Source organism: Amphiprion ocellaris, chromosome 2 (assembly GCF_022539595.1).
Source record: "Amphiprion ocellaris isolate individual 3 ecotype Okinawa chromosome 2, ASM2253959v1, whole genome shotgun sequence".
Lineage (NCBI taxonomy): Eukaryota > Metazoa > Chordata > Actinopteri > Pomacentridae > Amphiprion > Amphiprion ocellaris.
In genome coordinates this window covers 17,972,276-17,988,896 of record NC_072767.1, presented here as the reverse complement: position 1 = coordinate 17,988,896, position 16,621 = coordinate 17,972,276, and the positions used below count along the sequence as shown (strand labels likewise).

General features: G+C 38.5%; 1 protein-coding gene across 1 annotated transcript in view; it reads left to right on the top strand.

Annotated features, from left to right (window-relative positions):
• LOC111571026 (contactin-associated protein-like 4) overlaps positions 1-16,621 on the top strand; it is a 144,429-nt gene that overhangs the window by 18,599 nt on the left and 109,209 nt on the right. Inside the window, exon 2 of the mRNA XM_023274077.3 lies at positions 6,093-6,203. Coding sequence (XP_023129845.2) covers positions 6,093-6,203 — 111 coding nt within the window. The remainder of the gene's footprint in view (positions 1-6,092; positions 6,204-16,621) is intronic.

The window sequence follows — 16,621 nt, the reverse complement described above, 5'->3', positions numbered from 1 at the left end:
TTTCTTTTATTGGGATTTTATTGCCCAGGCTGTGTATTCATGACACATTATCTACTAAGGTTTTAGAGCACTCATTTCACGTCATACTCAAACTAACTGAACTGTATTTTGCTGTTAGTGCTCCATCCACTGCTCACTTTGCGTCTCTGTCAGCTTCTGGATGGACTGAATGGAGATGAAGCAAAAGTGGAACTATGAACAGTGTTAGAATCCACTGAAAATCTGTAGGCTACAGGTTGTTTCTTTGTCTCGTTTAGCTTTCAGCTTTAATAATGCATTAGAAGATGCCACACTAACTTGTTAAATGAAACTTTGTAATTGCCTGTCACTCTGTCAGGTTAGATATTATCTGACCTTTCTGTTTGCTAAGCAACTCCCATGGACGGCAATTGTCCAACACATTGTAACAAGTAAAACTAGACACAGTGGGCATGTCCACATGTAGATGCCTCATGGTCTGTTTATTGCATTGGATGTCCACCTTCATATAGATCTATACAGATACCAGGTGCATCCACAATTTTAATAATCAGAACAAAAATCTAAAAAAAAAATGGACATGGGATACTTGTGTAAATTAAAAATACAGCTTAAATGCCAAAGTAACAGCAACATTTGTGATAAGATGTACTTACCCAATGTGGCTGATTAACGAGTATTTTTGACTGCAAAGTAAAAATTCTGTAACTTTGTCTATAATTTAGGAAATAAATGAGGACTTAATTTTAAAAAAAAACACTTAAAACAAGCATCAAGGTCAGACATGACATGTATGTCTCAGAGGTTTATTCAATTTTCAGTTAGATTAAAATATTTTCCTCATTTACAGCTGATGTAAGTCACACATTATAGACAAATGGTGTCTTGTCGTCATAGACTGGATGAAAACTCTGGCTATATGAATGCATTAGTAGGTTTGACGAAATAACATAATGACACAGTATAATATATATTCAGAAATGATTCACACATGGCATTTTCTGCAGTGAGTTCTTTTTAAATACTTTAACTAGATTAGTAACTGCATACTTAAAGTAACACTTTAATCACAGGACTTTTATTTCAAGCAGAGCATTTATACAGTGTTTTATTAGTACCCTTATATAAGCTTTATATAAGCTATTTAATACTTCTTTCACAAGCCTTTTCTTCCACTCATACACACATATCATATACAAACCATGTCGGCCTCAGGAGACGCCCGTCTGACAAGAAACTTTGAGAGTGCTCCCTCCCTGTGTCCTCCACAGCCTTTTGCTCTTTCTATGATTTTCTCCCGATGCATGTTGTTTGATGTCAAGAATTTCTCCGTGACTAAATGGTGGCAGACGGGACCATTGGATTTGTACACATTCTCGCTCACGCACTCCAGCCATTGGTAATCAGTTTCCCATTCCCATCTGAATTTTTGTAATCTCTCTTTTTTTGTGCCAGCAGACCGCGCTCATAGGTTGCCATTTTATAAATCTCACGGCGCTGCCAGGCATTCTGGAGCAATGGTGACACTACGACTATGGAGAGGAGCATTCTTTGCTTTCGTATACCCAAACAGTGTGGAACAAATCAACATCTCTGACTGAGACATAGGCTGAGTTCGAGCATATGGTTTCCTTCTATCTTATGTGTCCTAATAATCAAACCTGTACCGTTTCTATCCGGTAGATTTGCACTGAATTGAATCTCAAAAATACAGAATAAAATGTGTCCCCTGTCAGTTAAAAATAGAAGGCATCTTTTAGTTTCCAACATGGGATAATAACCAATTTTACAGAATAAATAGCAAACATGGAGCCAACATTAGTTTAATTAGCTAGCTAACTGGGAAACGAACAATAGATAGAAGAATTGACTGTTGTTACAAAATGAAAATTGCCTTTTGAAGGAGGGCAATAAACTATAGTCTCAAAATGACTACAAATCTCAAACAATTATTGCACCTCTGTTGTTACTGTAGACTTTGCTTTAGCTAATGTTTATCTCGAGGCAGAAGTGTCGCAAGCAATTTGGTAGTCAGTAGTAATACGTCTGAAATTCTATCATTCGTGACACTACTTTGAACGCCACCGCAAAGAACAAAAGAAATGTGTGTATTTCAATATCAGCTTCTTTATTTGAAAAAAAGAAGGGGGTTCAAGAAATAAAAAAGACATTACTATTATTTAGTGCCAAAATACAGTCAACTTTTTATCATAGCATTAGTATTTCTACTACAGTGGTAATATATGAAAAAAAGAATGTAATACAGTGGAAGTTAACCTTCGGGTTAACAAACGATACCAGTAGCACCTGGTTTACAATATGAAAGATCACTTTGTTAGCCTAAACAAGCTAAGCTACAACACATGCAGTTGTCACAGTTCATTGACAAGTTTTTTTATTTCAAGATGTGAACATTGTGATTTCATGTTGGTAATATAAAGTCATAATTAAAATTGTCAATTTGAATACTGTGCACAGATGCGGATGCCTATCTTTGAACTACTTTGATAATTGTAGGATGTGTTATTTTCCAAAATTCCAAATTTGACAGTATTTGTATTATGTTTCTCAGATCCTAAATATCTCCGCACCTATGACAACTGCAGTAGGCTACTACCGGTACGTTTAGTTAAATAGAAGATAAGTATGGTTATGATTTCAGAAATTTGGTATTGACTTGGTACTGGAGTATTGGTTCTCCTGACTTCCCTTGCTTGAACAGATCAATAATCTTTTATTAATGTTTTTTTCATACTTAGAATATATGCGTATTTTATATGCTATATAAAAAATATCCTTTTAATAAATTTACTTGGGTGTTCATCTTTACGCACACAGTTATAAAGAAGTTTTGGGGCACTGCCAGTGATCATCGAATTGAAAAAGGACTGACTGGGAAGTTTATTTGCGCATTACTTTCTTACTTTGAGATAGCTGCAAATTGGCTGGTACAAATGTTGCACCTTGTCACCTCTTCTGCGTTTGAAAATATGCTGAAAACACCGGGAGAACACTCATTTGTTTGACATGTTTACATACTAATTAAAAAGGGAGACAAGTAAGGGAGGTTGTAGTGTGGTGAAAGCAATACTCAGAAAGAGACGATTGTTCGGATTTTAGAATATTGTCACTTTCCTAAAATAATGGTCTGAGTCATTCTTTTGACAAAAGTTATTTTATTTATATATATATTTTTTTTTGCCTAAAACATCTCCTCATGATGCTGGCAACCTCTGGTCAAATCGCCTAAATCCTCAGTTGAACATATCATGGGATTCTACCCCTGTAGTATGATGGCCTAGGTCAAGGTTTAATGTAGTGTGGTTCAGTTTCTTGTGTTTCCTGAAAACCTGAAAAAATGACTTAGGCCATTATTTTTAAGAGGGTGTTGATATGAAACTGTACACTATTACACAAAGCCAAGAGTCTCCCTCAGATTTCTTTCTGTCTGAATGCAGTGAATGACCCAAGTTCAAATCGAGATGCACAGACAAATTCTGAAATACTTGCAGATAAGAGTGGAGTTGGACTGAGTAGATTTAGGTGGATGACAGGCTATTCAAAACTGTCAACAGCCTGTGGTTTATAGTCTCAGGTAATGAAATTCCCTCAGCATTTGAAATGAAGTACAATAGTGTTGACAAAGTAATTTCAGCTGAAGCCTTGTTGTCAGGGTATGGAGACAGGACCGGGCACATCTGAAGGAACTGTGAATAATTCGAACTGGCTCTCTTCTCAGTGATGGAAATCCATTAGAAAAAAGGATTTAGATTATACAATAATCATCGAATTGAATGAACATTTGTAATTACCTAATAGTCAGGTGTTCTGGGGAAACTGGTTCCACATGGACAAATAACAAATTTAGCCACAGCTCCTGTTTTCTGACTGCTTTTGTCAGAACAGTGCTCAGTTCTATTCTTTACTAAAGGGGTCAGAATCAGACAATGATTGTGTTTACATGGACTTGAGTATCCTGTGTTAGTGCACACAAGCCTCATATTCCGATTGCAGAAATATGGATAAGCCTTTTTCCTAGTTTTGAGAAACTGGATTACCGTAGCTGGAGTTCTTAGATCTTATTCCAGTTTCTGACCAATGCTGGTTACCTGCACAGGAAAAGCTTCATAAACAGAAGTTGGCTTGACGACTTCCTCTTCTCGTCTTGAGACCTTTATGAAGTGGCCCATACCTGTGTTAACTGTACCCTGACATAACACATAAGTCAAAGTGGTGTAATTTACAATAGCTACACGTTAATTTCATTTAAGTTTAGGCTAACACCCAACCCCCTTTTCCACGCCCTCATCCCCACTGGTGGAGGCGGATGGCTGCCCTCCCTGAGTCTGGCTCTGTCAGAGTAAGGGGATGTTTTAGGTTTTTTCCACTGTCACCAAGTGCTTGCTCAAAGGGAATCCAAAGGAGACTATGGATTTATTGGTGCTCTCTGTTTCAAATTTATAAGGTCTTCACCTTACCATATGAGGTGCTCCAAAATTACATATATTGTGCAGCAATCATTAACCACACTACCAGTATTTATCATACATATTGTGCTAGAGAATAGCCAGATATGTGCTCCATGTAAATACTATTCAATTCAATCCAGTTCATTTTAATTTTATTTATATAGTTCTCTACATAAGTACTCTCAGTGCAATTCACATAGTAAGGTCACAACCTTACAACATTACACCAAACAAATCCAAACGATTCACTTTAAGTAAGCACTTTAGCAGCACTGCGAAGAAAAAACTCCCTTTAACTGGAGGAAACTTTTGGCAGAACCAGGCTTAGGTAGGGCAATCATCTGTCTTGACCAGTTGGGGTGGAGGTATCGAGGAACTACAAAAAGATTTTGATTTTGATCAAAAGCAGGATATGCCTTCTACTGAAGATACAGGTGAGCATGTAAACACATTCACTGACAAAGAACACTGACATAGAGGTCATTGATCTGGGTTTTCCACTGGACACTGATCATGTTCCGTGCTTTATTTATGCAGTTTTTCCTAGGTGACAATCCAAAAATAAATCCAGTGTGGAAGTGCCAAAAAAAGAGAAGTGCAGTTCCTTAAATGTCCACTTGAGGCTAGCTCCAAAACATAGACTGTATTATAAGTTATTATTATACAGTCTATGTTCCAAAAGTGAGTCAATCACCATAAACAATTATGATAAAAAGGCCAACTTTACAGCAACAAAAATGTTTACAGGCTGGTACAAAAGCAGTTTGAGTCACATTACCTATTTTTCCTGTTAATGACAAGAGTGCGATGGGGGGATTTTTGATACATCTCTTGTGTTTGAATAAGGCTTAAACATACGCATACATAAAGGTGTGGCCACTTTGAGTAACAGGTTGGTGCCATCATAAGGCAGTTCACGAATATTTGTTGATGATGATTATGGTTCATTCGTAATTTCATTTTTATGGCAGAAAAATTCACTGTCTGTTTTTAAAGTCACAATTAGCAGTATGTCATGTTTACCTATGAATCCATTGCATTCCTGTAAAATGTATATATGTATTTAGTATGTATTTTACTATAAGAATAACACAGAATACTGAGTACTGAAATGATGTTCTCAGACATTGACACACTTTTCTCCTTTATTTTCATACTTGTTATTTTTATACTTCAACATTTATGATTTATAATAGAGTCCCAGTAGGAGGACTCTTGCTATAGTGTTTGTGCATCAGTGTGATATGTACATCATAACTTCAAAATGAGCACTTCACTCTTTTTATGCAATGCAACAATAACTCATTTGCAGATACTTGTTTTTCATGAATAACTAATTCAGATTAAATTTGTACACAGCTCCATTTCTTGTCCTTGACGTTCATAAACATTAAAGTGTATGAGGCACGAAAAGGTCTCATCTGACTTCCCTCTCCCAATTAGACCAAGCTGTCTTATTCCTGCACCGGCCTTTTATGACCCATTATCTACCCCAACCTACAATTACATCTGTTTTGGGTATTGGGTAATCCTTCAAGTTTAACCTTTAAATTAGGAGAAAACGTCCATACTTCTGCCAGTGGTTGTGATATTGAGATAATACAATGACATATTGGCTGACATATCTGTCTTGTTGGTCAACAGAGGTATGTGACAGGCCACTGGTGTCCAGTCTGCCGCCATCATCCTTCAGGAGCTCCTCTCAGCTTTCCATCAGTCATGGGCCAGTCTTTGCGAAGGTCAACAGGAGAGAAGGTGAGGTATCATTCATTGCAATTGTTCAACTTAAATATCTTAACACTTCAGTGACAGCACAAGGCAGATTAATGCTGTGGACATTATCATGAATGATGACTGAGTTGATAGACGCTGGATGGCTTTACACCTTGGCAAACCCAAGTGTTTTAACTTGTAAAAGTGTGACTTTATTACACAAAATTCATTACTCAGACGTCATTTAACAAAGCAGTAAAGTTCTCTGACATAAAGCCAAAGTTTCTGGGGAGTGCTCACTCACTGTAGTTTAAGAGGTCATTTTTTGTTTGACTTGTCACCATGTGGAAGGGATCTATTTGACTGACCACACACAGCACTGAGCAGAATTTTGGTTTGGTAAAGATGATGTTACTCATCTTTATTGGTAGGAGTGGGATTTGTTGCAATTTTAAGACAAATTCCTCATGTCGGCAAGGTTCTGTGTGGGTTTGCATGCCATGAAATTTTGTCATTCGTCCTGCCCCCACACAGATGTCAATGCAGTTACCCTGTGGGCGTCTGTGCACAGCCCAAGATTTAAGACAATATGGATCACACAACAAGTGCACCAAATGTGAATGTACCAGAAAAAGAAAACTCAACAGTCGTCTTGTGCTTTTTAGGTATTTTATGATGTTCAGACTGTATTCCACACCCTGTTCTTGTGGAGCATTTTCATGTTTTCCTGCCAGCACAATAAACAAAACAGCTCTTGTGTCACTGTCAGGAGGTTAGAATCAAGTTTCCTAGTCTATATGTGTGGAATGTGTCTGTGCTTGCAGATTCTGTGCTGTAATATACTGTAATAAATTTCTTGCTTTAACTTATTATAAAATAAGTGTTGACTGCACAACCTACTGTGCCTTTACATTGGTTCCCTGTAAGCCTCACTTTAACTGTGAAATTCTGTTTGCCACCAAGTATGAAATCTCCCTGAAAAGGCAGACGGAGACACATCCAGAGTATCTGTGGAAACCTTGCAAAAGAATAAGAGTCTGCTGTTGAAAGAGTCAAAAAAGGTGAAGAGAAAAAGTGATAGAAACAAGACAAAATGGAACCCCTAATCAGTAAAGAAGGCTCTGGCACTTGAGACAATTCAAACCCAACATTCAATTCACAAGCTAGTACCGCACCATCAATTTTAAGCTTGATTGTTTATTGGATGTGAATGACCGTTGTGTTGATGATGAATGACTTGAGCTGATGCGGTGTGGGGGAAAAGCTTCGTCAGGGATCAGCAGCGGCACAAGACGCAAGAACGAAGTGATGTAGACATACGACAGGAAGGGGAGTGATTGAGGTGTTGTCCTACCTCTGAACCTCAGTTAAAGATTTGATCTCCATTTGGCATTATTTGCAGTTGTTTAGTGTATAAACTATGCTTTTCTATCCACTTTCATGACTCTGTTGATCTTGCATCCTTGCAATGTTAACTCAGAATATGGCCAAATAATGACAAACAGTCACTGGACACCATTCCAGTTTTATGAGCAATGGAGGCTTTGTTATGTTAGTCTATAGTGTGGAGAGCAGACTGCTATTTCACGAGAACATTGGGAAGGCAGAAAAATGGTTGATGTCCTCTCTGAATTTAACCAATCAGTATTGTTTTCTCTGAGTATAACCAATTATCGTCCAGATCGACACAGCAGTTTTTCGTGACCGCTAAGGAATACCTACTCTGGAGTAGGTACTTTTTTCACGCCTGAAAATGGCCCCGAAATAACTTCTACAGCGGTGCCTTTGTGAAAGGAACATACATAAAAGTTTGCTCTGGAGTAAAACAACCTGCAAGTACCTAAAGTAAAAAATGTCCCAAAGTAAAGATGTCCACTTTACATGTAATATTTCTAGTGGTAAAGGAAGCATGGCAAAAAAAAAAATTTAATTGGCATGAGCGTGGGGCATTTTTTGTTTAAAAATAAAACAGATATTTTACAGTGAACTGAAACAAAGTAAACAGTCATCAGAATCATTCAATCACTACATCCGGCTCAAACACCAGAGACACACAGCATCAAACAGTAAAGGAACATTAAGGTGACTCTGTGTTGTATCCACTGCTATACTGTGTTTTTTTTTTTTTTTTTTTTTTGTTAATCTATCATTATTTGAATTTGTCTAATCTTCAAAGTTCTTCAGATGCAGTGGGAATGCAATCAGGAAAGGTTCCATATTATGGGAACTAATTGGTTGAAAAGAGCTACATTTAACAGGTTTCTGTTACCTCATGCTCCATGGTTATCATTCTTCTCTACCCTTTTCCCTTACAGCAATGACCTTTTCCATTTTTCACAGTTCTGTTTGAAGGCATGAACAGTGTGGGGTTTGGGGTAGAGGCTATCCATAAAAAGTTTTGCCTTGTGCCTCTTTAAATTTTATGCACTCGGTCAGTTGTTGACATCAACTGTCCAGAAGCACCTTCAGGCAGGTGAAATGGTTGGAACAGGCAGAGAAAAAGCGATGTTGCTTGACTGAATCTCACTCTTTATCCTGAGATGTGTTCTGTTCTGTGGGCAGCAGTGGTTTATTTCCCCTTAGTGCAGCAGAGAGTCTTTGCTTCTCTACAGGACGCTGAGCACAAAACATCAAAAGCAAACCTGAGCTGGATTCACATGGTCTGAGAAATACTTATGTGGTGGCTGTAGGGACAGAAAGAGAGATGGAGACAAAGAAAAAGATAGATCCTTTGTCATCTGCATGGTGAATGACTCCAGAACTTTTTAAAGATAGGCAGAATGGAAGTCACTACCAACTGTCTGTATTGTATAAAGAAATTCAATGAGGACTTTTGATTCATCAACCACAGCAAAACTCCTGGAGGAGCTCTCTACTAGATGTTGATGTGGGCTTTCTGAAGGGCCATCATGACTTGTTTTAGAGCTTTTGAAAGCAAACGCTTTTCAGTTTTTTTTTCATTTACAGAGCTGTGTGGCTGTACCAGCAGTATTGTGCATGTTGACACTTCACAAGAGAGCTCAAAGTTCAGTTCACACCAACTGAAATGAAGTAGTTCACATTCATTGTTAAAAATGTTAAATGCTGAACTAAGTTCACATTCCCCCAAAATAAACCAGGTCCTGCTCATTATGTTCATTTTTTCTTCTTCTTCGTTGTCTATTTTTAAAAAAAAGAGCTGATTGTGGTGATAGATGAGTTTGTCAAATAGAGTGATTACTAAATTTTACAATGACTATGGATATGCTTGTTGATTTTAGAAGGAAATCATTCCATTTACCATCTCACCAGTAGTACATTATAAATATCTTGGAACAGTCATTGATAATAACCTGCTGATGCAGTCTGTAAGAAGAAACAGCAACATTTGTACTTCATTAGGGAAGTTAAATGTTTTTAGTGTATATCTAGAAATTATGTTGTTGCTGTACAAGTCATTTATAGAATCTGTTCCAACTGAATCGCATTGTGAAGCTGTCTAATAAGGTGATGAGTATCTCAAAGCCCCTCTGACAGCTGTCCTCATCTGTCTCTGACCAACAAGTTCTCAGCTAAACCAGGTCTGTATTAGACTATATTAGACAGCACAAACCACCCCTCTCACTTTAGTTGAAACTCTTCCCTAAAGCCATTGTACAAATGTACCCTGGTTCAAGTGCAAGTTTGTTTCCTTTGTAATAACCCTGCTTAATTTGCACATGTAGTTCTAGCATTTATTTTGTGTAATTATTTTGTCCTGTATATTATTTGGACAAAATTGTTTTCTTTTTTTGACATTTGTCTATGAACTTGTTGTGATGTGTTTATATTTTATATGCTTGACTGCCATAGACTGTATATACAGAATGAACACGTACATACTTGGTGGAAGTGCCTTACATTGAATTCTTTGCAACGACCAGCAGAGGGCAATTGTTTTGATGGCAATTAGATGTCTGATTGAATGGAAGTATATGAGGAAATGACCTTACTTCTCACTTGATTTATTAACTTAGTCAAGATTTACCCAATGAGTTTATAGTTTCAGTTACTAGTATGAAGCTTCATACTAGTGACTTGCTTTGTCATTCACTGGCATAGCACGATATGTTTTAGGACAGGGGCATCTTGTGATTGACAGATTGCTACCATATTAGCATACATAGTGTTCTCAAGTTTCAGTCAGATCCACATCTGGTTTAAAAAGAGCAACACAGCAATGGCTAAATGCCAAACTCTAGGCTGCAAAATGGTAGTCCAAGAACCAACAGGTGGTGTCAAGGTGATGGACAATAAAAATGATTGACTGAAAAGTAATTTAACTTGACCTGCTGGTCTGACTTGGCTCACTGCCAGTATTAACTGCATCTTTGGCCTCCTGTCCGGTACTGCTCTGCCTCCCAGAAAGATGAAGACAAACACTTAGGATCCTCATATTTCAGTAATGGTAGTCTGTTCAATCTATAACCAGTTAGAGGTCTGAACTGGGTGTTAAAGAGGTTTGGACCCAACAGGACTGACAACTCTCGAACCTATGTGTCAAACTTGCACAGATTTAGCTTCCTGCTGTTTTTTCACATTGAAACATCACCTTCCAGCGTAGTCTCCCTCAAGTCCCTTAATGCTGAATGCAAACAATGTGCAGTTGAAGATTCTATTTGTAGATATTCACATTTACCAAAGGAATGATTCTCCAGTTTGATTCCTGGCCAGCCTGAACTCTACTGCATGTCTTTCCCCTGCCCTCTTTCCCTATAATTTATGTCTGTCACTATGCTGCTATCAAAATGAAAGAAAAATGCCTAAAATAAAATAAAAAGATTAATCCAGCTTAAAGAAAAATGGAAGATGAATCAGCAGAATTTTGTTTTATGAGTATGTTTGATTGTAAATGATGAACAATCTTGTAAACACACACAGGAAATTAATTTTGAAATCCTTGTCCTCATTCCCTGGATGTGTACTCACCACTGAAACATGAAGCCATTCACTACAGTTTTTGGTCTTTAGCAAAAGATGTGTCTTTTTGAAATGTATGAATTCAGGCAGGGCAGGTTCTGGAGCAACATTCTGCACAGCTGGAAACTATTTGCAATATGTGACAAGTATATATACTATCTGAAGAAACAACAGAAATAGCATTCCTTAGTTGTCACAATTTGGGATTTTTCAGGATTTTATATCACTGATTATTTTATTTACCCATTGAAGTCATCACTGAGTCTGACTTGTTGGTGAATAGAGCAGTGAAAAGTGAAGAACAAATCCGGTTGGAGTGTCCTTTCGATTACATTGTAGAATCTCATGTCCAAGGAACCAGCTGGGTTGTCGAGGTTACTGAACTCCCACATGCCTCCTTGGCCTTCGATACTGCCATTTAGCTTCTTCTTGGCTGGTCAGCCCATGTGGGGACTGGCACTAGATATGCTGCTCACACATGGTGGCCTGTTAATCCCATTTAGGCATCACAGCGCTGCCTCCTCCTCCAGTGTTGTGCCTCACTATATATATGGTGTTTGGCTTTGAATTCAGCCACCAGCAATAGGAGGAGCAACTGTTCTATGCTGGTGTGAAATGGACAATTCATTAAGCTTGGAAATGCATTGGCAGTGAGAGCTGCTCCTCCTTTCCACTCTAATGAAGTCCAAAAAAGACTGGAGGGAGACCAGAGACAGGGGCAAGGTCAAGGAGCAGCACTCCTCATCATGAGCAAGTTCACTGTTCACCAGTAAGGGAAGGAAGACGACTTTTAACTATAAACTGTACTACTCTGTGGGAGAGAAGCAAGATAGCCTAAGTGGAGCAACAGGTTGTTACAGCTTATTCATGAGGAAATAGGATAACAGGGCTGCCAATACTGACCTACTGCATGTAAACTCAGTTTGCATTCTGACTCACCAAGCCAGCAGAGGCAGATAATTGTTCACATGTGGATAGTGTTCAACATATTTATTTATTATTCTTATTTAATCAAGAAATGGCAAAATCGTGTTACCTGAGTTGCTTCTGCATCACATCACTGTATAGCACCTGAAAGAAACAGACAGAATAAGGTACATGCTGCTCCCTTCAAACACAAAATAATGAGGTCAGTCACGCTAAAAATCTTGGTTTTGAAGTTCACGCAGGTTAATAGATTAGCAGCGGGTGCGCTTTGTATGAGCTGTACTGTTATTGCCTTCAGTCTGGAGTTGACTTTTTCCCTCCAACAAATCAGGCAGCAGTGGTGTGCATCTGAGACCGGAGCAGAGGGCCTTTTGTTGGAAAACACTGAATGAAGTCCGGAACAGGGCTGTTGCACGGGAAACAGCTATTGTACTGCTATTGTTATAGCCAAAGGCCGCCAGTCCCCATGCTCAGGACTTGTCATCCATCCCTGTGGGTAGTTTGCTCTGCACCAAGGCACTTGAAAAATTGGGGGTGAGAATGTTCATCTGGTGATCCATGAATCTCCAGAGTCAGTCAACAGTCATCTTTGTGTTATTGCTTCTGTGGGGCAAAAGAAAAGTAAAGGGGTATTCCCCATATGGTTGATTAAGCCCATTCTAATTGGTTGTGTTCCTGTGTTCAAGAGATACAGAGCTGAAGTCTGTAGTGGCTTTGTGAAACAGAGCTCACACATAGGTACTAGTGATCACAATAGAGGATTCATAGCAATGAATCTGACTTCAAGTGAAGACCCTCTTTCAAAACTCTCCACACTGTGATCCTATTTTTGCAGCTTGTGTTGTTATCTCTCCAAAACCTCTTACTTCTTTTAATTGTTTGTTACCTCCACTCCCCATCATCTCCTCCTTTTTTTCCTCCCCTGTTGTCACACTTTTTTTTGCCAAATCCTGCAGTGTCACTCTCTTGCTACACGTCTTGAGAGTGTGGGCTGCTATAATTGTAATTTTAACTCGGCCCCATTTGGACTACCAAGAAAACATTGAGATAACTTCATTCCATCTTACAGCCGAATGTTAATGACAGCATTTAACATTTATAGGCAAATGTTAATGGCAGTATTTAACATCTAAACGGTTCCTGTTTTTCAGTGGGCCATACTGATAATTGCACATTAGAAGCACTGTAATTATGCTGAAATAGGCTTGGAACACTTCATCAATCCCCAGTAATCATTTTCTGGAAGTACTAATTTAGATTTGAGAGAGGGGGGTACAGCATTAACAGGGGGCTGTAGGCTGAAATTAACTACGCAACGAGAACCATAGAATCAGGTATTGATCCACGTGTGATGTTTATGTGCCACCTCTGCCTCTCCAGGTGCCTGTTTAATGGCGCTTTTTAATACCTTTTCTGGTTAAATTCCACAGCTCCTCCACTCAAATCCTCATAATCTGAGGTTGTCACCTTCTTCATAAATCTAATTATATGGGTAAATACTGCCTGAGTTTAAGACAAAATGCGACTAAGAGCCTCTCATAGCAGCTTTCTTGCTACCAGTATGCTGCTTCTACACGTCTCACACAATATACGGAAAATAGCTGCTAATCCATGACAGCTCATTAAAAATGACATTTTTATGCTGTGACTACCTCCCTAATTTACTGCTGTTATGAGACTACATGCGGTCCATATGTCTACTTTAACTGTGTTCAGTCACGTTAATGAAATACAGCCTAATAACACCCTGCATATTTCTAAATGAATGGGTCCTACAGGTCAGACAGCATGAATCTTTGGATGGAGAATCCAAATTCAGTTAGGAAAACAACTATACCAGGTGGTTCATTTTTATGTTTATTTTCAGTCAGACGCCAAAACAAGCATTGAAAATCATTTGTAAATATGAAGCTTTTGGTAAAGCTGCAGGGAGCTTGCACTTTTTGTATTGGTATATGCCATTTTGTGCAAGTCTTTGCTCAGAATATATACAACAGGTGTGGAGAGGGCAAAGTTAGTGTGACCCACTGAATCGCCATAGCCACATGAATGGCCAAACATGATCTTTTAATGGTTCTGTGAGCAACACAAGTTGACGCTAATGCACCAGCATCTCACATTAACGCTTGCCTTTGCTGGCATTGCAAAATACACAGAAAATCTGCACCGTGTTGCTGTCAGTTCCATTAAAAACGGTCTTTTTTTGTGTTTTTTGGTGCCCAAAGCACGGAGGGCCAACACTTACAATGGGAGGGCCTTACATGCATAAAATGTACTAAATCACACACATGGCTGGACTGAGTGCTAAAACATATAACAGAGAAGCTTGAACTATAATACACACACACAGAGGGTGTCACTCTGCCAAAGATGCCATTACTACACAATATCTTGCAATCTTGCAACTTCAAACAAATAGTCTGTCATTTAGATTTACCTATAATCAGTGTTTTTTAATGTGCAAAACAAAATGTGTCACCAAACAGTGTAAGACTTAATTCATTCTTACAATAACAGGACTTTTTTGTTTTCTAATTCAGGAAGTATACCAGAAGTGCAGCTGTAAAAGGACACTATGTTTTCCTTTTTATTTTTGCATTACTTTCACAGTAAACATTTGAACAACAATAACAACAACAAAATGATCATGAGGTTTTACTAGCTGGCATAAGTGCCCTATTTTCTCATTTTCCAGTTAAGTTATGATGACTTGTTGCTTCCATTACTTAGCACTTTGCCTCTGAAATTCCCCAAAGACGGCATCTCTAGGGGCCGGTCCGAATTTTACGCTGCTGCAATCAGCCCCTAATACAAATTTCATTGTACCTGCTTCTTGCAGGGAGAGGTGTAAGGTAGAATGGTAAGTCATGTGGAGGACAAAACATTATGCTGGAAAATGTTAGTTGGAAAAATAGGAAGCTGTTTGTTTTCAATCCCCAAGCATGCAGCCTCCAACAGGACGATTCTTTCATTCAGAACCTTAGAAGGGAGTTGAAATATTAACAGTGACTACACATGGTTTTCTGAAGGTTCTTCAACCACAATGTCTCAATTTATAGATTCATAATCAGTCATTAATGTTGACCATTTAAAATGAAGAAAAAAATGTGCTTCCTTCAGTAGTTTAAGTACTTTGAATTTCATCATCCATTGTGTAATTAAATTGGACACCCTGACTCATCTACCACGTGAAAGAGCTGCTTTTGCCTCCTCTTTAAGCTCCAGCATAAGACGGCTCCGAAAAGGGACAGACCCTTACAGGTGAAGGCTTTTATGACTGAATGTCCCTTTAATAGGCTGGTTGCTTCAATCAAATGCATTAATATACACATAGGGAGAAGTACAATTCTGCCCGTATCCACTGGATTTGTAAAATTAAATGAAGTACTAAAAACATGTGTCAGTACTGTCCACCTTCCTACACTCTGGAGTTTGCATGTACCTTCCTCCATGATTAGCTGCCCTGGCCTGTTAAAAACTGCATCTTTTAGGCCTGATTCCTTATTTAGTCATTTATCTCTCAGAATGTTCCTTTGCTCTGGTGCTGAGCATTGTTGGAGTAGTGTAAGGGATTACAATTTGTAAAACCCAATTTGTTACCATCCTTTATCCAAGCAAAGCTGCATTACTGAGCTGTTTGTTGTCCTAGGTAGACTGTCTTGCGATATATGTGCACAGCAGGTCACATTTACTAGGTAAAAGGTCAAATAAAGGATGAGGGAAATAAATAGTTTTAATGGCAAAAAAATATTCTCATTATTGTGAGTTTGTGTCAGAGCTGCAAAGACCATGACTGTTCGTTGTAAATAGTTGTAAAAGTGGAAAATACAACACCTGATTTACTGAAGCATCGGAAATAGCAATGTGAAATGTACCTACAGAAAGCAATAGTAAACTGCTATAGAGTTACACATCTGTTGGTGACAGAAAATGTCTGGTGATGGAATTTAATTTTAACGCCAAAGTCAGAGAAGTCAACCACAGATGGCATCTCTACAGCTAACAACAAAAGCTTTCTGGTTGTATAAGGGGTTAGCAAAGGCAATGTAGAAATGAAACAGGTAATGCATCTACTTTGATACCAAGTAATAACCAAGGTGTCTTCTTATTTTTTGAAAGGAGTAATAACTTATTACGCTTCCTGAATACCTTGCACTAGGTTGTCAGGAAACACCTTAAGCTCTTACTCCCACTCTTCACTGCAACTATCAAATCAGCTTAAAAACCTCTGAAATTCCTCCCAGCTCTCAGATGCATTTACTAATCGTGGCCTGGTAGTACTGTCTTGTCTTTCTGCTTGGCTGTCTGTGACTTATTGCATTTTTTTGAGACTTCCTGGCTTTTTTCTCCTCTATATCCTAATGACTTGTATACTTCCCCACCCCATCAGTCCTGTTTTTGTCTTCCCGTCCCCTTTAGTGTCTCCACCTTTCATTCACTCGACACTGGGTGGAACAGCTGTGCACCAGTGCTTACCAAACATTACATTTATCTGGAACACACATCTGCTCCTCCTAGTGAAGCCATTGCCCTGACAAGCATTGCGCCACCATTAATTTCCCAGATGACACTAACATGGTGGAGATTCCAATTAG